This window comes from Nicotiana tomentosiformis, chromosome 12 (assembly GCF_000390325.3).
Source record: "Nicotiana tomentosiformis chromosome 12, ASM39032v3, whole genome shotgun sequence".
Taxonomy (NCBI): Eukaryota; Viridiplantae; Streptophyta; class Magnoliopsida; order Solanales; family Solanaceae; genus Nicotiana; species Nicotiana tomentosiformis.
In genome coordinates this window covers 94,633,867-94,655,707 of record NC_090823.1, presented here as the reverse complement: position 1 = coordinate 94,655,707, position 21,841 = coordinate 94,633,867, and the positions used below count along the sequence as shown (strand labels likewise).

The 21,841-nt window shown below is 32.8% G+C and overlaps 1 protein-coding gene and 1 long non-coding RNA gene across 2 annotated transcripts; both read right to left on the bottom strand.

Annotated features, from left to right (window-relative positions):
- Positions 1–9,696: 9,696 nt before the first annotated feature.
- On the bottom strand, positions 9,697–16,343 carry LOC117275672 (uncharacterized). The gene is made up of 2 exons (XR_004505879.2): positions 15,821–16,343; positions 9,697–9,968 (listed from the first exon to the last, which is right to left on the bottom strand). It is a non-coding gene; the product is annotated as an uncharacterized lncRNA (long non-coding RNA).
- A 218-nt stretch (positions 16,344–16,561) lies between these two features.
- Positions 16,562–18,380, bottom strand: LOC104091809 (uncharacterized). Its single transcript, XM_070192070.1, has one exon. The coding sequence runs from the start codon at positions 17,203–17,205 to the stop codon at positions 16,876–16,878; it is 330 nt and encodes a 109-aa protein (XP_070048171.1). The 5' UTR covers positions 17,206–18,380; the 3' UTR covers positions 16,562–16,875.
- Between the last annotated feature and the right edge of the window lie 3,461 nt (positions 18,381–21,841).

The window sequence follows — 21,841 nt, the reverse complement described above, 5'->3', positions numbered from 1 at the left end:
AAAAGTTTTGGGACACCCTATAATTTAAATAGGTAACTCATAAAAAATTGATAGTTAAAGGTTTTTTTTCTTGTTTCTTCTCTAAAATTGACTGCTGCACCTTTGTCTTTTTGTCGATTATTTCACTTCAGAATATGGTTTTATGTCCTGGAATGCTCTTTAGCAGAAGCCTTGTGCTCTAGCATCGTCCTTCTCTTTTTTTATTTATTTATTTATTTATTTACTAATTTGGTGTTCGATATCCATTTTGGGATGGATACGGCTAATTCAGATTGACCTCAAAAAATTAATATTAGGAGTAAAGCATTTTCTATCAGAAGCAACTTTATTTCTATGACTAGAACTTGAAAATTCTCGTTAAAAATAGAAGACTACTTACCATCTTATTGTAATTTTTAGTGATGCTTGTTCTTCTCAAGTTGTCATAAGTGCTTAAACCAACTTCAGTATCTTGACAACGATATTTTGCAAATTTCTCTCTCTCTCTCTCTCTCTCTCTCTCTCTCTCTCTCTCTCTCTCTCTCTCTCTCTTATATATATATATATATATATATATATATATATATATATATATATATATATTAAAATAATAAAGTTACCATAAGTGGCAAGCTAATAAATGTCAATAGTATATGGTAAGTTTATTCTATATTTGACTGTGTTAGTCAAATACATATATATCTAAAAAAGTTGAATATGAATTAAAGGATATTTTGAATTTATAGATAAAGTTTTTAAAATTTGATATATATATATATATATATATATATATATATATTAAAAAGGAAATTTATATTTTATTATCATATTATCATACTTAATTCGGTTAATGATCAGTGCAATCATGTTAGAAACTTTTGTTATCTTATCTAATTATTTAAATACTACTTCGGCTCTGGCAAAAAAGGAAAAAAAAAAGCTACTCCATATAACTATAAAACTCTTTCACATTTTAAACCCTATACTTATAGTTCTTTAAAACACTATAGCTAGATTTGAATAAAGCAATTTTTTAAAAAATAAATGTAATATATAGGGTACACGTCTATGTTCATCCAGATAACAAAAAAGAGTTTTAAAATCGAATAAAAGTTTACTTACATATATAATGAAGTAAACCTACATGCTGAAGAAAGAAACATCACAAAATTAGTCAATATTAAAAAAAAATTATTTTTCTTTTTCTTTTTGAAGAATGTTACTTTGAAGAGTCAATTTGTACAAATGGACATCAAACAAATAACAGAACTTTGGCTATACAATTGCTATTATTAATTTTAATTTTTAATTTAGCACCTTTTAGGAATTTAAGGGTATAAGCTGAAACCTCTTCATTTAGCTGCAATCAATCTAATATTATAAGGGTATAATATTTTTTTCGTTAAAGAATATTAGTTTTGAATCATTAGATTATGTGAAAGATTTTTTTTCTCGATAAGAGGGATATTGGTTTCTAATTGATAGTTTCTATACCGATTTTCAAGTGTAACAAAAGTATATTTCTAAAAAAAAAAATTGGTATGATGTAAAATATTTTTAAAAAAAATGTAAACAAATTATTCGAAATGAGATTATATTTTAAAATATAATTTATTTTAAGAATAAAAATATAAGATATTTTTGAATTTTAGTAGAGAGCTTTTAAAATTATTATAATAGAAGTCATATCATGGATAAAATCAAGAAACTGAAATCTTATGGAATATTTACATAAATATCCGGCCAGATTTATTGTTTACTTCATATAGCTAATATACATAGATGATATACCGACAACACACGATTATACACATATTATATATGGATTATATATAAATTATACACCCTTCAATTTTTTAATTTAAGTGGTTGGGTGAGTACCTATTTAGGTTGATTAGATAAAACCAAAAGAAAAATATGAAATAATTTCAATCAAAGACTAAAAATATAAATAAAGTTCTTATGTAGACAATTTTTATTAAAACTCATCCTTTTATAGTGAAATAAATTATTTTTTTTGTAACAAAATAAAGAAAGACATAAAAAATAAGATAAAAGAAAACAAATATAGAACAAAATGTATGAAAAATCTAAAACAAGAAATAAGAGATGACAACGAATTTCTTCTTTTGTTTCATCTTTGTTGAGTATAAAAAATTTGGAAGCCGATCTCATCGATTTCAAATATTATTTTCAACTCAAATACATAGATTATAAGATAAGGATATCTTAGTTTTTTTTAATTTACATTGTGTGTCGATTTTAAAAAACCACTATTACTAACAAACTGATATGATATTTGAATTTAAATTTAAATACAATTTGAGTAGTTTGCATTGAGGTTAAGCCAAGTATAGTATCGAGAAAAAACTACTTGGCAATTTTAACACAATATATGCAATATTATATAATAATAATTAACTAATTTAACATTTAATTATTCAAAGAACAAAAACTCTGTATACATAGGATATTCAAAATTCAAAATATGTGGCTAGAGATATCTATAAACTCAAAATGGAGTCATACTAAAATAAAGTTTCACCAGCTAAAGAATTATTTAAATTTTTAGATAGTACATTGATTAAGGTAAATTTTAAATTAAGGATAATATATTCACTTGCATCATTATAAAGATAATCATTATTGAAATATATATAAAATATTAGAAATTGAAATTTTAAAATAGAAATATTTTTTGAAAGATAACAACATACCAAATAAGAGTTCACGTTATAGTAAAAGAGTCACGTCGTAACCAAAGAATCGTTCATATTATGTCAACCTTTGTGCTTTGCCATAAATACGAGTTATTATTTGGCTTTGTGGCTATTTTTAGGTTCCAATGACACCAATGAGAATGATGCAAAAATAAAATTATCACTACGAGATTTGAGAAAATTGTTAGTCTTTTTTCATGTAGTGTTTCTTAATTAATATCTAACGAGTATCTATAATTATCTAGAAGGTTTAAATTTTAAGGTTATTTACGTATAATTCAAATAACTCAGATATTTAACATGGTTAATGTCAAATATCAAAATAGAGTCATACTGGGAAAAAAGTTTCACTGGCTAAAGAATTTTTTAAATTTTTAGATAGCCGACTAAAATGAATTTTGAATTAAGGATAATATTTTCACTTATATTATTATAAAAATAATTATTATTGAAAAATAAAATTTTAGAAACTGAAATTTTAAAATAGAAATATTTTTTAAAAGATATCAACACACCAAATAAGAGTTCAAGCAATAGTAAAGGAGCCAAGTAGTATCCAAAGAGTCTTTCATAGTCTCAACCTTTGATTATTTTCCATAAATATGAGTTATTATTTTGCTTCCTGACTATTTTTAGGATCCAATAACACCAATGAGAATTGTATCAAAAAAAAAAAAATAGAATTATAACTAGAAGATTTGAGAAATGGTTAATCTTTTTCATGTAGTGTTTCTTAATTAATATCAAATTATTATCTATATTTATCGAGAACGTTTAAGTTTTAAGATTATTTATATATAATCCAAATAATTCAAATATTTGACATGGTTAGTGTCCGTGCGGGTGCTAATACTAGTATTACAATATTTTGATAATTTTTCGTAAATTTTTATCATCTCTTTAGCACCAAACACTTCTGCGGTTGAAAATGGGCAATCGTTGTTTTTGTAAATGCTAATAGATATTCTTGTTGAAATTATCAAAAGTCCCACATCGGTGGATGACAATTTTGAATGGGAATTTCACCCTATAAAAGGAGGCCTAATATTTAGGATTTAGACACACCTCTCAATTGCCTTTTTATCTTCTTAAGGCATTTGTATCTTCTCTCTTTAGTATTATTTCACTTGTAATTTTGGAGTGGAATAAAATATTGATTGTGTCCGAGGAAGTAGGCAAAATTGGCCGAACCTCGTAAATTCTGGTGTTCTTTTATTGTTGTCTTATTGTCTTGTTTATTATTTAGTGGTTGTCATAATTTTTGGTATAGTAGTTGTGACTCATTCACACTATATACATTTGGCTTCCGCAACAATTGGTATCAGAGCCAAGGTACTGTCTAAGTATGCTCTGTGGTTGCAGCATAGTCTGATCTTCCACATCAGAAAAGATCTATCTTGGTAACTGAGTCAAGGTTCTGTCTGAGTATGCTCTGTGGTTGCAGCTTAGTCTGATCTTCCACACCAGAAAGGAAATAATCTTGATTTGTGTCGTCAGCTACTAAATAATATTTGTGTCAAAATGGGAGACAGTAAACAAGAAGAATCTACATCAAGTGTCAATAATACGTCATCGTTGGCATCTTCGCTTATGACAAGAATTGTGTCAAATGCGAAATTTGCGGTAGAAATTTTTGACGGGTCAGGACATTTTGGGATGTGGCAAGGCGAGGTTCTAGATGTTCTTTTTCAACAAGGGCTAGATCTTGCCATTGAAGAAAAGAAGCCAGATGTTATTGGAGAAGAAGAATGAAAAATTATCAATCGTGTTGCTTGCGGTACCATTCGATCTTACCTTGCTAGAGAGCAGAAATATCCATACACAAAGGAAACTTCTGCAAGTAAATTATGGAAAGCACTGGAGGATAAATTTTTGAAGAAAAATAGTCAAAATAAATTGTACATGAAGAAGAGACTGTTTCGCTTCACCTATGTTCCTGGTACCACAATGAATGAACATATCACCAGTTTCAATAAGTTGGTCACAGATTTGCAAAATATGGATGCAACTTTTGATGATGGTGACTTGGCCTTGATGTTGTTGGGGTCACTTCCTAATGAGTACGAGCACCTTGAAACTACTCTACTCCATGGAAATGACGAAATTTCTCTCAGAGAAGTTTGTTCGGCTTTGTACAGCTATGAACAAAGAAAGGGAGAAAAACAGAAGGGCGGAGAAGGAGAAGCACTAATTGTGAGGGGTCGTCCTCAAAATCAAACGAGGACTAAGAAGGGAAGATCCAAGTCGAGATCTAGACCCAGCAAAGATGAATGTGCCTTTTGTCGAGAAAAGGGGCACTGGAAGAAAGACTGTCCGAAGTTGAAGAATAAGGCTAGAAATAACAATGGAAAGGCCATTATGGATTCAAATGTAGCTGATTGTGATGATTCAGACTTCTCATTAGTTACAACAGAGTTATCAACATCATCAGACATATGGTTGATGGACTCGGCTTGTAGCTATCATATGTGTCCCAACAAGGACTGGTTCGTGAATTTTCAAGAAGGAGAATATGGAGTCATCCACACAGCGGATAACAGCCCTCTTACCTCATATGGCATTGGTTCAATAAGATTAAGGAGCCATGATGGAATGATCAGAACATTAACAGATGTTCGATATGTACCGGGTTTGAAGAAGAATCTCATCTCTGTGGGAGCCCTAGAATCAAAAGGGTTCAAAATCATTGCAGAAAATGGAGTGATGAGAATATGCTCCGGTGCACTAGTGGTAATGAAGGCCAATCGGAAGAACAATAACATGTACTGCTATCGTGGTAGTACAGTTATTGGGACAGCAACAGTGACATCCAGTGATAACAAAGAGGCAGAAGCAACCAGGCTATGGCACATGCGCTTGGGACATGCTGGAGGGAAATCCTTGAAAGCTCTATCTAATCAAGGATTGTTAAAAGGCGTAAAGACTTGCAACTTGGAGTTTTGCGAGCATTGTGTCAAAGGGAAACAGACAAGGGTTAAATTTGGTACAGCGATCCTAATACTAAAGGCATTTTGGATTATGTACACTCTGATATTTGGGGTTCTTCCAAAATACCTTCATTGGGTGGGAAGCACTATTTTGTAACCTTTGTTGATGATTTTTTCGAAGAGTGTGGGTGTATACAATGAAGAGGAAAGATGAAGTGTTGAAAATTTTTCTCAAATGGAAAACGATGGTGGAGAATCAAACAGGCATGAGGATCAAGTGTATTCGCACAGACAATGGAGGTGAATACAAAAATGATCATTTCAATAAGGTCTGTGAAAATGATGGCATCGTCCGACACTTCACTGTCAGAAATACACCACAACAGAATGGAGTGGCAGAACGTATGAACCGGACTTTACTGGAGAAGGTACGGTGTATGTTGTCCAATGCTGGCTTGGGCAAAGAATTTTGGGCTGAGGCAATTACATATGCATGCCACCTCATTAATCGTCTACCATCTGCTGCTATTGATGGCAAGACACCATTTGAAAAATGGTATGGAAAACCTGCTGTAGATTATGACTCTTTGCACGTGTTTGGCTCAATTGCATACTATCATGTGAAAGAGTCAAAATTGGATCCGAGAGCAAAGAAGGCTATATTTATGGGGATTACTTCTGGAGTCAAAGGATACCGCTTATGGTGTCCAGAGACAAGGAATATTATATTCAGCAGAGATGTTACCTTTGATGAATCTGCCATAACAGATAAGGTGACAGTTGAAGATGTCAAACAAACTGGTGGTGCATCAAAGCAGGTGGAGTTTGAGGGAAAATTTATTTTTCCTACACAAGAAGCAGAGGAGGAAACTCATGAAGATTACCCTCTGGAAGAAGAGCAGTAGAGAGGGAGATTCCAACTCAGGAACCTCGACAACAACTTGAATCAATAGCAACCAACAGGCCAAAAAGGACAATAACGAAACCTGTTCGTCTCATAGAGACGGTTGCTTGTGCAACCTCAATTGTAGCTGATGGTGTTCCTATCACTTATAAAAACGCAATCCAAAGTTCAGAAGAAGATAAGTGGAGGATTGCCATGAATGAAGAAATACAGTCCCTTCATCAGAATCATACATAGAAATTGGCCAATCTCCCGAAGGGAAAGAAAGCAATTGAGTGCAAATGGGTATTTGCAAAGAAAGAAGGATTTCCTAACCAAGAAGATGTTCGCTACAAAGAAAGATTGGTGGCCAAAGGATATACTCAAAAGGAGGGAATTGATTACAATGAAGTATTTTCTCCAGTTGTAAAACATTCCTCCATTAGAATTATGTTGTCTTTGGTAGCACAGTTGGATTTGGAACTAGTTCAGATGGATGTAAAAACTGCGTTTTTACATGAAAACTTGGAGGAGGAAATCTACATGAATCAGCCAGAAGGATTCAAAGTTGCTGGAAAAGAAAATATGGTATGCAAACTTGAAAAATTATTGTACGAATTGAAATAATCTTCTAGACAATGGTACAAGCGATTTGACATGTTTATGTTACGGCAAAGGTACAAGAGAAGCAAATACGATCATTGTGTGTATTTGCGCAAACTTAATGATGGTTCCTTTGTATATCTTCTCCTATATGTTGATGATATGTTGATAACTTCCAAGAATTCGGAAGAAATTGATAAGTTGAAGATTCAACTGAAGGAGGAGTTCGAGATGAAGGATCTGGGTGAGGCAAAAAAAATTCTTGGCATGGAGATAATAAGAGATAGACATTCAAAGAAACTCTGTTTATCTCAGAAAGAATATTTGAAGAGAGTACTACAGCGTTTTGGCATAGATAAGAAGACTAAGCCAATTAGTACGCCACTTGCTCCCCATTTTAAGCTAAGTACTACTATGTCGCCAAAGGATGAAACTGAACAGGAGTATATGTCAAGGGTACCATACGCAAATGCTGTTGGTAGCTTGATGTATGCAATGGTTTGTACGAGACCTGACATTTCACAAGCCGTTGGAGTTATTAGCAGATATATGCATAATCCAGGAAAGGAGCATTGGCAAGCTGTGAAATGGATTCTACGGTATATTCATAGTACTGTAGATGTTGGGTTAGTTTTTGAGCAGGAAGGCAATCGGTCTGTAGTTGGATATTGTGACTCAGATTTTGCGGGTGATCTGGACAAACGAAGGTCAACTACTGGTTATGTGTTTACTTTTGCAAAGGCACCAGTTAGTTGGAAGTCTACTTTGCAGTCAACAGTTGCTTTGTCTACAACAGAGGCAGAGTACATGGCTATTACGGAGGCTGTGAAGGAGGCAATTTGGCTTCAGGGGTTGCTAAAGGAGCTTGGTATTGAACAAAAAAATATTACAATTTTTTGTGATAGTCAAAGTGCTATTCAATTAGCGAAGAACCAAGTTTATCATGCAAGGACGAAGCACATTGATGTTCGGTATCATTTCGTACGAGAAATCATAGAAGAAGGTGGAGTCACGGTGAAGAAAATTCATACTACGGAGAACCCTGCTGATATGCTGACAAAAGTGGTGACTGCGGTCAAGTTTCAACATTGTTTGGATTTGATCAACATTGTTGAACACTAAAGATTGAAGATGAAGACACAACCAAAATTTGTTATTGAGAGAAAATTGAAGATGTGGAATTTTGCCAAGGTGGAGATTTGTTGAAATTGTCAAAAGTCCCACATCGGTGGATGACAATTTTGAATGGGAATTTCACCCTATAAAAGGAGGCCTAATGTTTAGGATTTAGACATACCTCTCATTTGCCTTTTTATCTTCTTAAGGCATTTGTATCTTCTCTCTTTAGTATTATTTTACTTGTAATTTTGGAGTGGAATAAAATATTGATTGTGTCCGAGAAAGTAGGCAAAATTGGCCGAACCTCATAAATTCTGGTGTTCTTTTATTGTTGTCTTATTGTCTTGTTTATTATTTAGTGGTTGTCATAATTTTTGGTATAGTAGTTGTGACTCATTCACACTATATACATTTGGCTTCCGCAACAATTCTTTAATACTAATATTTTTTTCGCACTATCTTTATCTAGCGGTTTCAAAGAGAGAGAAATTGCTCATTGCTCTGACTTTGTTGAAAAATAAAAAAATTCAATTCTTGAAATGAAATAAATATTGCTGCTTAATTTTTTTTGTTTAACTTGTTTAGTTAGTGGATGTGACATCTTCTATATTCGAAACGTCAGAAGATATGGTTGATATACCATTCCGTTGTTCGTCTATATCATCAAGCATCTTGTGTTTGATAAATATAGTTAGTGTTCCTTTTACTCCACATTATGAGTATCTAGAAATGTTTTCAAAGTTTAATTTGAAATAATGATCATGTTTGTTATTTTTTTCTGGAATAAAAGATATGCTATTCGGGACCAGATGTCATAGAAACTAATAGGAAAATACTTTTGAAGAAGTAATCCTGACATACAATTTTTCCTTAAAATTATGTTCCATAAAATTTCAAAACCTTAGATATTCAGAATTTAACCAAATCAAACCAACCAAACCCATAATCCACCTCTATTGGAGTTTGGCCGCATTTTCAAATGCATTGGCAACGTAGCCACCGATCCGACTAAATTAACATTTTTGCCCCCAGCTAAAACACAAAATACAATTTCATCAATCAATACTAGAGTTCGAAGCCCTAAGAATGATTTCTGATTTTTGAGCCTTTGCTAGTGTAAAACCACGTTTAATAGCTAAAGTCTAATAGTTTTTTTTAATCATGGTTAAACGGTAATAGCAAGGGTAAAAAAAGTAACTAATTGCTAATATTACACAAAATTTTGAGGCAACACAACGCAAAAGTAGACCATCTTTTTGCCAAACGAATCTACATTTACATTAGATTAAAAAAAAAATCCTAGTTTTATAGTTTTGGTCCATATTTAACTAAAATTCGTGATAAAATTTATAACATCGGTCCGAAAACCCGCCTCAATCTAATGTTATTGAAGCCTAGATTCAGCCATAAACGTTGCGCTTACCTCTTTTCAGCTGTATATCAGTGGTAATTGGTAAGCAGAAAATTTCAAATCAATAAATTTAATTTGTATTCTCATTATAATTTTTGACTATGAAGTAAATATTTGGTGTGGTTATGACTATATAATTCTGTGACAGTAGTTGATACTACTTGATAGAGTATCAATTATGGTGCCGTACAATTCAAGTCTAGAGTTCATCCACTTATGTTACATCCTTCTTCGCTAGAATTGTTGCTGATATCCCATAATATATAACCATGCCAATTTCTCTTGCTGGTGACTTTTTACACTTTTCATTTGAGTAGATGAAATTCCTGTTGAAAAAAATTGGATGATTATGGACAATAAAATGTTTAACTTGAGGCGTGTCAAGGACACTGTTCTTATGGATATTTCGTCACACCGTGATAAATAAAATTAGGCGTATCCCCCAAGATTCAACAAACTCTTCTAGTATAACTAGGAGCAGAAACAACAAAGATTAATAAAATAAAACCCAGCACTGAAAATATATATATATATATATATATATATATATATATATATATATATATATATATATATATATATATAGTTTTTTCCTCTCTTGAAGGCAAAAGGAACTTGGTATTTTATAGATAAGAAAATAATCATCCTTGCTGAAATGCTCCTACGTCTATAGCATTGAATGATTAAGAATTAATGAGAAAGACTGTTACAAAACAAAGTTTATGGTTTTGTAACTTTCAAAGCAACGGATAATGATAATTTGACCAAACAAATTCAAAACCATTAATAGCTAATTATAGATAATTTGGTATGAATGCTAATAAAAAGTCAGTTATAATATTGGCTATTAATCATGGGTAGTAAATGATAATGAATATGTTATATTTTATTTTTGAGATATAAGAATTATCTTCTAACAATCCCCCACATATCTCAAAAATAATTCTAATGAATATAACAAAATAAGAAGTTTCGTTGGGTTTTCACACATGAGCATAATGCATCGAATCTGGTGTCTCTTGGATTATGAACCAGACCTAGATAAAATAAGATTAAACTTACAGAATAATTGGTGAAGTTCAAAACTTCTATGAACCAAGAATTCTTTTGTAAGTTTAATGTCTTATCTATCACATTATACCCGCACACACTTTGTTGTTTATCGCGATTTTGCGCTAATAGGCAATGCGCGCGCCTGGTTTTCATGAGTGCTCTAGAAATTTTGCCATAAATTTCATAGGAGTGGCTCCACTCCACACTCATAAAGGTCCATCCATCAAGTGTATTCTGCAGCACAATACACCACCTATAAAAGGCTATGGATTATTGGATTAAGAGATTAATAACTCAGCCTCACAGTCCTTGCAGTCTTGCACTATATACACATACACCATAGGCAGAGACATAATTTGATAGTGCGTATTTGATCAACTAATGACTTGTTATTACCCATATGAACCTATTTCATGGGATCTCCAATCACATAGGTTGAATTACTATCATTGTTGATACATCTCAAATCGGCGAAAGTCTCAACCCCTCGATGTTTCACTTATAGGTCAAAGGATGGGCCAAATCCTCTTTTGTCTACACATAATATAAATAAAAATTTCTATCTAAGCAATTGCTTTATCACATTATGTCTGAAGAGAATGTGTCTACTCTTGCCATTGAAAGATTTATTTTCTTACAATGGCTATTGCGCCTTGGTAATCACAATTCATCGACACAATTGTCGGTTTAATTACTAATGGAACATTGCACATTGACAATCACAATTCATGAACACAAATATTGTCGGTTTAATTCCTAGTGGAATACTCACCAAGAGGTTGCTTAATCAGCCTCATTGCCAGGCAATTTTAATATCGTAACACCCCACCAAAAGGTGATCACACAATTACTAGTGAATTTTTTACATCTGAATCAGAGATTCACTATCATCATTCTATCCTTCTAATATAATGAAAAATTCACATACATAATACTAACTCATAGTATTTCTCGAGTAAGGTATAAAATCATCTCAATTGAAATGAAACTTGACTTCTATACAAGTGCCTTTTGAATCATCTTTCAACACATATAAGAATTTATTTTTGTTTGGTATCTTTCATATTCAAATACCAATGGTAAAATTTTCTAAACATAAAAGCAACTTTAACTTCTACAAAAATATCTCAAATTAGTAAGAAGTCATAATTCAATGATTTCTCATCACCCAAATGGCTTTGAGACCAAAAGTCAACTAACTTTTCAGAGGCAATTTTTTTCTTTTTCTTTTTCAATACAAATTATTGCCACAAAATATCTCAATTTTGTATGGCTTCATTATAATTTTAACAACATTTTTTTTCCCGAAGTTTTTCCTTCTTAGGATCAGGCTATATAACTCTGAACACCACAGATCCCCACATTTCCAAAAATTTCAGGATAAGGAGAAAACCTTTTCACAACTCATAAAGAGTTCTACTTAATAAATAACAAGCTAACACTATATCTTCACCCCGAAGATTTCTCTTCTATTTAGCTACATTGTTATATGCAAAAAAATATGAAGGTCTTATCTCATGTACTATTTCTATAATGACCCAAAATATCATCTTTAAATTTAATAAGTAATTATGTGTTCTAAGACCTCAAAAAGCACCATTTATCATTACTCTACTTGCGTGCACAATCCATAAAATTTTTCGGAAAGTTTTTATGTGAAAAATGGATTAAAATATGAAATAAAGCTTTAAAACTCAACTGAGTTGACTTTGGTCAACATTTTTAGCAAACTGACCCGGATCAGTATTTTGACAGTTCTGGTAGCTCCGTATCGTGATTTGGGACTTGGACGTATACCCGAAATTTAATTTGGAGGTCCCTAGCTCAAATTATCACCATTTAACGGAACTAGCAATTTAAAGGCTAAAGATTCCAAGTTTGACCACGGGGTTAACTTTTGATATCGGAGTCGGAATCCGATTCTGGAAATTTAAACAGCTCCGTTATATCATTTATGACTTGTGTGCCAAATTTGAAGTCATTTCGGATTCACTTAATATGTTTTGGCACGAGGTTTGCAAATTGAAAAGTTTAAAAAACTCAAAGTCCGAATCGAGGTATGAATTGCAATTACAATATTATTTGATGTGATTTGAGACCCCGAGTAAGTCCGTACGATGTTACGGGACTTGTTGGGATATTTAGATAAGGTTCCGAGGAGCTCGGGTGAGTTTCGGATAGGCCACATGATGTTTTGAACTTAGAAAATTTTGCTGGTATAACTGAACCTGTTGCAGGCCTCTGATCTCGCAATTGCGAGATCAGGCATCGCAAATGCGAACCAAGAAGGTATGGCAATTGCGAGATTTTTATCGCAATTGCGAAGAAAGCCTAGGCCAGCAGTTCTCGCAATTGCGAGTTTATCTTCGCAATTGCGAAGGGCCAATTGTCGCAAATGCGATATAATCTTCGCATTTGCGAAGGAAGCGGGATTGTGAAGGGCATCGCAATTGCGAGTCTTTCTTCGCATTTGCGAAGCTCAGGTCGCAATTGCGACACCTGCAGCTGAACAAAATGACTTTTGGACGGGATTTTTGATTCATTTCCCAAATCTTCAAAACCTAAAACCTCGAGAGGCGATTTTTGGGCGATTTTTACGGGAAAACATTGGGGTAAGTATTTCTTCTCCTATATTGATTATATTTCATGATTTCATACTCGTTTATATCATGAATCCGAGAATTTATGGAAGAAAAATTAGATTTTTTAAAAATATCTTTCAAAAACGAAAAATTAAGATTTGAAGGTCCATTTGATATCGGAATTGGATAAATTTTGTATGGTTGAACTCGTATCGGAACGGGTGTTCGGATTTCATGAGTTTTTTCGGGATTTTAAATGGGTCCCACTGCCGAATATTTTAATGAATTTCAGATTTTTATCTGAATTTTTTTTAAATTCATATGGAATTAATTCTTATGATTCGTATTGAATATATCGAATTGTTTGTGAATAGATTTGAAGTTTCTGGAGGCAAATTTAAAAGAAAAGTTGTGGTTGAATAATTGATTGAAAATTGCAAAGCGAGGTAAGTGTCTTGGTTAACCTTAACTTGAGAGAATAGAACCCTTTAATTATTTGTTATGTGAATTACATGTGAACGACGTACAGGCGAGGTGACGAGTGTCTATACGTCGTCAAATTAATTGTTTGCCTGCTTACTTGAAAAATCATAAATTAAATATTATAATAATTATTTCTCTCTTATTTTTGTCAAATATTAATTCTTAAATTCCTGCATTAATTGTTACATATTATTTGAATTATGTGCCTTAATTATTATTTGACATATAGCATATTAAATATTAAACTGCCTATTTGCTCCCTGATTTCCATAATAATTTATTATTTGTCATTGTTTGCTTCATAATTAAACAATAATTATTGTATGCTTGTTGTCTTATAATTTTATATTAATTGTTACATTTATTGAGAAAATTTCTTTTATAAGAATTGGTAAATGAATATGTTGGAGGAGCGGGTTGCACGCCGCAACATGATTGATTATAATGAATATATAGGAGGATCGGGTTGCACGCCGCAACAGACTTATTAAAAGTCTATATTGCAGGATCGGGTTACACGCCGCAACAGACTTATTAAAAGTCTATATTGGAAGATCGAGTTGCACGCCGCAACAGACTTATTAAAAGTCTATATTGGAGGATCGGGTTGCACGCCGTAACAGACTTATTAAAAGTCTATATTGGAGGATCGGGTTGCACACCGCAACAGACTTATTAAAAGTCTATATTGGAGGATCGGGTTGCACGCCGCAACAAACTTGATTAAAAATGAATATATTGTGAGAGCGGGTTGCACGCTGCAACAGAATTGAACGTGAATATATTGTGAGAGCGGGTTGCACGCTGCAACTGAATTGATGGAAAGAATAATTGGTTATGACTGCTGAGTTGGCTTCAATTATTATAAATGAGTTACCTGATTTATTTCTATTATTGTTGTTGTTACTAATATGGCATACAAGTATTGTAAGTGAACCACCTTAGCCTCGTCACTACTTCGTCGAGGTTAGACTCAGCACTTACCAGTACATGGGGTCGGTTGTACTAATACTACACTCTACACTTCTTGTGCAGATTTCGGAGTTGGTCCCAGCGGCGTACCATAGATTTGCTCGGATTTCAGCTACTAGAGGAGACTTGAGGTATAACTGTACGGCGTCCGCAGTTTCTAAAGTCCCCATCTACTTTACTTTAGCCGTGTGTTTATTTTCAGACAACTTTATTTTATTCAGACCCTTATTTATATTATTCTAGAAGCTCGTGCACTTGTGACACCAATTCTGGGATGGTATTTAGACACCGTTATTTTTATGGATTATTCACTATATTTTAGACTTTACTTCCGCATTTGTTCTTTGTTATTAATAAATTTAAAAATTATTTTAAAAAAAAATAGATAATATTATTCTAACGTTGGCTTGCCTAGCATGTGAAATGTTAGGTGCCATCACGGTTCGAAGGTGAGAATTTCGGGTCGTGACAATTTCTGACTACATCACATCATCGTAGTAGTTTACTCACATTAATTATTTTTCATACAAAAGGATCAAGACCTCATAGCACCTTAGAGTAGCTAATGTGTCACTTATAAATTATTTTAAATAACTTTATTTAGAGGACCAAATTGATATTCTCATGACTCAAATAAAACTAGTTATGTTATATTTGAATAAATGCAAATTCATCAAAATTCAAGATCTTAAAAAGCTGTTAAATATATTGTGAGATGCTTTAACAAATATATGTAAAACATTCAAATATGATGAGAGGGGATTTACAAAATCTAACACATTAATCATCATATTCCCCTCCATAAAAAAGATTTGTCAAATTCTGTTTGACATGAATGATTATCATGTATAGTAAATTATTCACTCTTTCATTCTCATAAAATTAGCAAAGAACTTATACGATTTAGGTATATAAATTAATTGTGCTTTTATTTATAACCCTCCAAATTCAAAACTCAAATTTGTTGAAATTGAAGAATCAATTTAAACCCACTTGTCTTAGAGCTATCAAGATTTTCAAAAATGGATAACAATAAAAGTCTACATTTCTGTAGGCTTAGGCACATTCAAATACTAGAAAAAGCGTACCTTAATTTTGTGGTGCATTTTGATCTTCATAATGCAATAGTGTACGAAATTGAAATAACAATTTGCCAAGAGTGCATGCCAAAGTATAACCAGCAACAACGATATATGATACAAATATAATAATAATAATAATATTTGTTCGTCTATCATCTATCTCTCGAGATTCCAAAATTGATATTCTCCATAGCATCGTGGAAAAAATATCCTTAAGATTGTTGGAAAAAATTGGATAATTATGGAGAATAAAAGGTTTAGCTTGAGGCGTGTCAAGGACACTGTCTTTAAGGATATTTCGTCACATCGTGATAAATAAAATTAGACGTATCCCCTGGATTCAACAAACTCTTCTAGTATAACTAGGAGCAGAAACAACAAAGATTAACAAAATAAAACCCAGCACTGAAAAAAATTTAAAAAAATAAAATATATATATAGCAAAAGGTTTTACTCTTAGTTTTTTCCTCTCTTGAAAGCAAAAGGAACTTGGGATTTTATAGATAAGAAAATAATCATCCTTGCTGAAATGCTCCAACGTCTATAGCATTGAATGATTAAGAATTAATGAGAAAGACTGTTACAAAACAAAGTTTATGGTTTTGTAACTTTCAAAGCAACGGATAATGATAATTTGACCAAACTAATTCAAAACCATTAATAGCTAATTATAGATGATTTGGTATGAATGCTAATAAAAAGTTAGTTATAATATTATAATAATGGCTATTAATCATGGGTAGTAAATGACAATGAATATGTTATATTTTATTTTTGAGATATAAGAATTATCTTCTAACAATTCCATGGCTAATAAACAACTAAAAAAAACATATTAATTACTACGAGTACTTTTTTTCATTGAACTAGTACTACTGCTATATATCATGAGGAAAAAAAAAGGAAGTAGTGCTGCTACAATAACATCTTTTCACCACTCTGCAAATTTACATTCTACTCTCTTTGACAGATTTTATGTATACAATATATATTAAATAGATATTTCAGAGCCGACATTTTCAATTCAAAACTCACATCGTTTAGTTAAATTCTGAATTTGTTTAGATGTGGTTCTGAGGAAGCTGAAACCGGACTTGAGACGCCGGGGAACTGACGGCGACGCCGTGCCAACAGATGCCACCTCGACAAAATTCATGACCATGTTGATAAACCTGAGGATGATCATCACGAGTCATAGCATTTCTAGCCTTGAGAGATATATCCCACGTTAGACTTGCAATCAAGACCACAACAACTGCAGCTGTCGAAAAAATTAGCACAAAACAACCACTGAAGTTTCGACCGGTCATTAACCCGTAGGCTTTCATTGCACCTATCATTGCTAGGTACAACGTTGTTAAATTTCCTGTTACTTTGTCTGAAATTGCCATTTTCTCTGTCAAATGGATTGAAGAGTTTGGGGGGTCTTTGTGTTTGGAGTGTGAATTTAGGAAAATGGAAGTGAGGGGTGTCGGTGGCAACTGGCACGGATGTCAGATGATTCTACCTTTAGCTTTATCACATTTACTGTACTCTCTACCTTTCCTTTTGCTGGTGTTTGGAGGGAAAATTACCCAAAATGTCCTTCAAATTAGCAAAAAAAGTCCTAGTTATAGATATTGGCATAAGGTAGCCACTAAATGTATATATGTGTATATCAAAATATATATTATAACTTTATCTTCTTTATGTATATCAAAATTTTATTTTCCTTCTTGGTATATCTAAAATATGAAATTATAAATATAGTTGTCTATAATTTATTGTTGTCTCTATATCCAAGTAAATAATATAAAAATAATTATATTATTTGTATATCACATTGTATAACACATCAAATAATGTGTATGCCGAAATGTATATCACATCTTCTTTTTCTTTTTTTATGTATATCAAAAAAAAAAATCTTTCTTTGTATATTAATATGTATATCAAAAATTTATTTTTCTTCTCTGTATATTTCGGTGTATAAATATAATTTCTAGTGGATATACAAAAAGATATATATATATATATGTGTGTGTGTGTGTGTGTGTGTGTAGGACGAGAATTGGAACTAATTTTTTAATTTTTTTTAAAAAAAAGGTGGGAAGAAAAATGAATGAAGTTTCTAAAACTGAACGAAGTTCTGGCCACCAAAATCCTAGAAAGATATCATTTATTTTTCTTGACCAACGCAAACCCATATGCTAGTGAAAAATTCATAAGAGATCTGAGAATTGTACAGATTATTCTTGCTAATGTCGTTTTGTCAAGTCCGGGAACACCCACAATCGGGGCAACATCAAGAACCACTAATCCTTCAACAAGTCGGCTTGATCACCTTTTGTGCTTCTTCATCAAAGCCGGTTATGTCGTCACCCTCTATCGAACGGTCCTATTAAGGCAATTAGATGTATTGGATGTTAAGAATTAGAGTTCAGAATATGTCGTGTTTCAGAGGTAGAGAGGAGGTTATAGGGAGAGAGAATAAATAGGGAAGTAGTTTTTTTAAGAATTTGGCTATATAATACTAATTTTTGGGGCTGCCTTTTGCCAAATGTAATCTAAGGCTAAACATTTTCCAATTCATGTTACATGTTGTCACATGGTGTCAATTCAATCTACTAAAAAAAAGGCCCAAATGTCATTTTGGGCTCAAATATTTTCAATTAATGTTGTATCCGTTATTTTTGTAATATAGACACCGAGTTTTCACACACTCTCTCTCTATATATATATATGCGATTTTTTGCTAAATTGAACTAAAATTGCTGAAATTGACGACAAAATAAGAAACATTTGCGGTTATTTTCTTCTGATTCCAGGTAATTAGGAGTAGAAAATCTCTTATTTTGTATATTTTTTCGGATTGCGTGTATTTTTGGAGAAGCGATGTTGCTTTTTTTTTTAGGCTTTTGCGACCGAATTGTTTAGTTAGAGTTCATCGTATGTATCTGTTATAGACGATTTTGTTAGTTTTGGTCGAGTTTGTCTCAATTTCTTCACAAAATTTTGTAATTGTTTGTTCGTATAATTTTTTAAAATCTTTTTTCTCATTGAACCTAGTTTCAATTGTGAAACAGAGCAATATGACAAGACAAACTCGTTCGATGAGTTCATCACCTTATTCAAAGTCGGTTTCAATTGAATAATCGAGCAACATGAGAAGAGAGACTAGGTCGATGAGTTTATCACCTCATTCAACCCCGATTTTAGTTGAAAAATCGATTGATGAACAAAATATGGGAAGACAAAATCGTTCCAACAGTGTTAAAGTGTTAGAATCTCGAAAGGATGTTGTTGGACAATCTGAGAAAAAGAAGAGCAAAAGGGTTAGAGTGGATAATGTTGAAGGTAAGAGAAAACGTGTCGTGGAAGAAGAAGTGAATTTGGATGTCAAATAAAAAAAAAGTAAGGTTCAGAAGGCAGAAAAAGTTAAAATTCCTGACAAAGTTTGTAAGGTACATACAATTTCAGTTATATTTTTTTCTATTGTTGAATCTTCTTTTAAAATTGGATTTAGTTTGTATTTGTTTGTTTTAAATTCGTGTCATTTATTTGTAGCCTTGGAAGCTTTATATTCCAGTTGGTGAGCCTTTTCCTGATACTCATTGGACATCATACACTAATGTGGACATCGTATCAGTTTTACAGTCATAGTTGACTGATGCCAGTTTCGGATGTTTAGGGAAAGCTATTTTGGCTATTTCCTTAATTTACCTCGAGTTGCTATCCATGTAGAACTTATTCGTTCTTTAATGTTTAGGGAGTTGGTTCAAGATAAGTGTGATCAATTTTATATGAAATTGAATGACGAATGTGTTTTACATTTTGGTCTTCGGGAATTTAGTGTTATAAGTGGTTTAAACTTTGTGGCAATGAATATGTTGAGGGTAACTTCAGTGGACCCAATATGTTGGTGGATACTTATTTTCCTGGTTTTGAAGCGGTGTCAAAGAAGTCACTTATTGATTGTTTTGAGAAGAAAAAATGGCAGTCTGATGAAGACGCAGTTAAGATTGTAATCATTTATTTCATAAACACATTTTTAATGTCCACTCAGGCTCAGAAGACATTTATAAGTAAACGCAATTTCCATCTTGTCGAGCGTGGTGAGTATGTGTCCTTTCTTTGGGGTAAGATTGTGTTTCGAGCTTTAATGAAGTCGGTGAGGGACAGGTTGAGGGGAAAGTCTGAGTTTTATAGGATTGGTGGATTTCCTCTTGCACTACATGTGTGGTTCTATGAATGTTGCACTGTAATTGATCAAAAGTTTGATGTTCGCGTTGGAGATCTTACACCACGCATATTAAATTAGGAAATGACAAACAGGCCAACACGCGAGGACTTCTCTACTGGTTTCTTCAACAACACAAGGAATAAGGTACTAGCTTTTATGTATTGATGGGTTATACATATATGATATACTGTAATTTATTGTGATACATCAAATATACAGTTTTTATACATCTTTGATATATCTAGGACTGAAGCACTTTTTGTTACATTTGCAGTTTAAAAATATTTCTCCTACAACTGAAGAGCTAAGGAGATTTACTTTGCTTGTTGAAGTTAACGATGAGTATCGAAAATATTTGACATCACGTAACATGGGAAAACTTCCTATCGATGATAGTGATGATTTTGTCACGCCACCCCCGAAACAGATTAAGGAGCCTGTCCCACCAAAAAAGGTACGGGGTGTCCAATTTGTTGATTATGACTATGAGTTGCAGAAGTTGAAAGTTGATGTTAAACATGTTTGTATTGGTTTTATATATATATATTTTTTGAAAGTTTTGTTAAAAATGTATACCCAATGTCTATTATTTTTCTTATTTGTTTCCTTTTGTAGCTCCATAAGCAGTTAAAGTCCTTCATGGAATATGTCTTTGATAAATTCAAGGAAGTCTTTGAGTTGATAAATTTCAAGGTATGTATTTCGTTTCCATTGTGCATTTTCTTTTATTTTTTTAGTTAACTTATTGTATCCTTTTTTTAAAAATAGTTTGGTACAAGCAAAGACAAATATGGTGCACATCTAGAGGAAGACACCGGTAGTCGTCAAGACAATAAAGATTTTGTGAGCAATATGGAATTTGGTGACAATGAAGATTTTGACATGGATGGTTGTAAGGTGTGTTTAGTTGTGCATTCTGCACTTTCCTTTTTTCTTTTCTTTGTTGTTTTTGATAATTCGATTATTTTTTTAAAAAATAGGTCAGTGGAAGTGAAGGCAAAGATGTTCCACATTCTCAAGGAGATACCAGTGCGCATCATCGTAACAACATTGTGCTCGATGCAACATATCAGTTAGGTGCCAATATCATGAAAGAACCTTCTGGTGTGAAAGTTAACATATTTGTTGCTGAAGTAACTTTCACACCAGATGTAGCGCATGATGGCACTATTGGTGAGACTGCAGAGGAGGCGGCAGGGGAGATGGAGGCAGAATCTGAGAAAGAAAAGGTTCCTGAATCTCAGACTGGCACTGTTTGTGTGACTGCAAGTGTTGATGAGGCGACCAGGGAGAGGAAAGAACAATCTGAGAAAGAGGTTCCTGAATCTCAGTGTCACGACCCAAAATCCACTAGTCGTGATGGCACCTAACCCAATCCACTAGGTAAGCCAACTAATAACTATCCAATTTCAATAATATTTAACAGGACAGTTAATCAAAAGAAATTATCTGAATCTTATACATTTTCCAAGGACTGGTAGTACAAATCATGGGCTTCTAAGAATAAAGTTTACACAGCTGAAAGGAAATAAATATATAGTCTGTTTGAATAGTACATAAACAGGGTTTTATAGATCTAAGGCTACCACAAATAAGAGACAGCTACAACCGGGACACAGATACATCTTCAATCCATGTCCCATCAAAGACAACAATATCAACAACCAACATATGCACGCAAGGTGCAGAAGTGTAGTATGAGTATAACCGACCCCATTTACTCAATAAGTAACAAACCTAACCTTAGGTTGAAGGTAGTGACGAGCTAACAAAAAGGGGTCGGGTCCAATACTAATATTCCACAA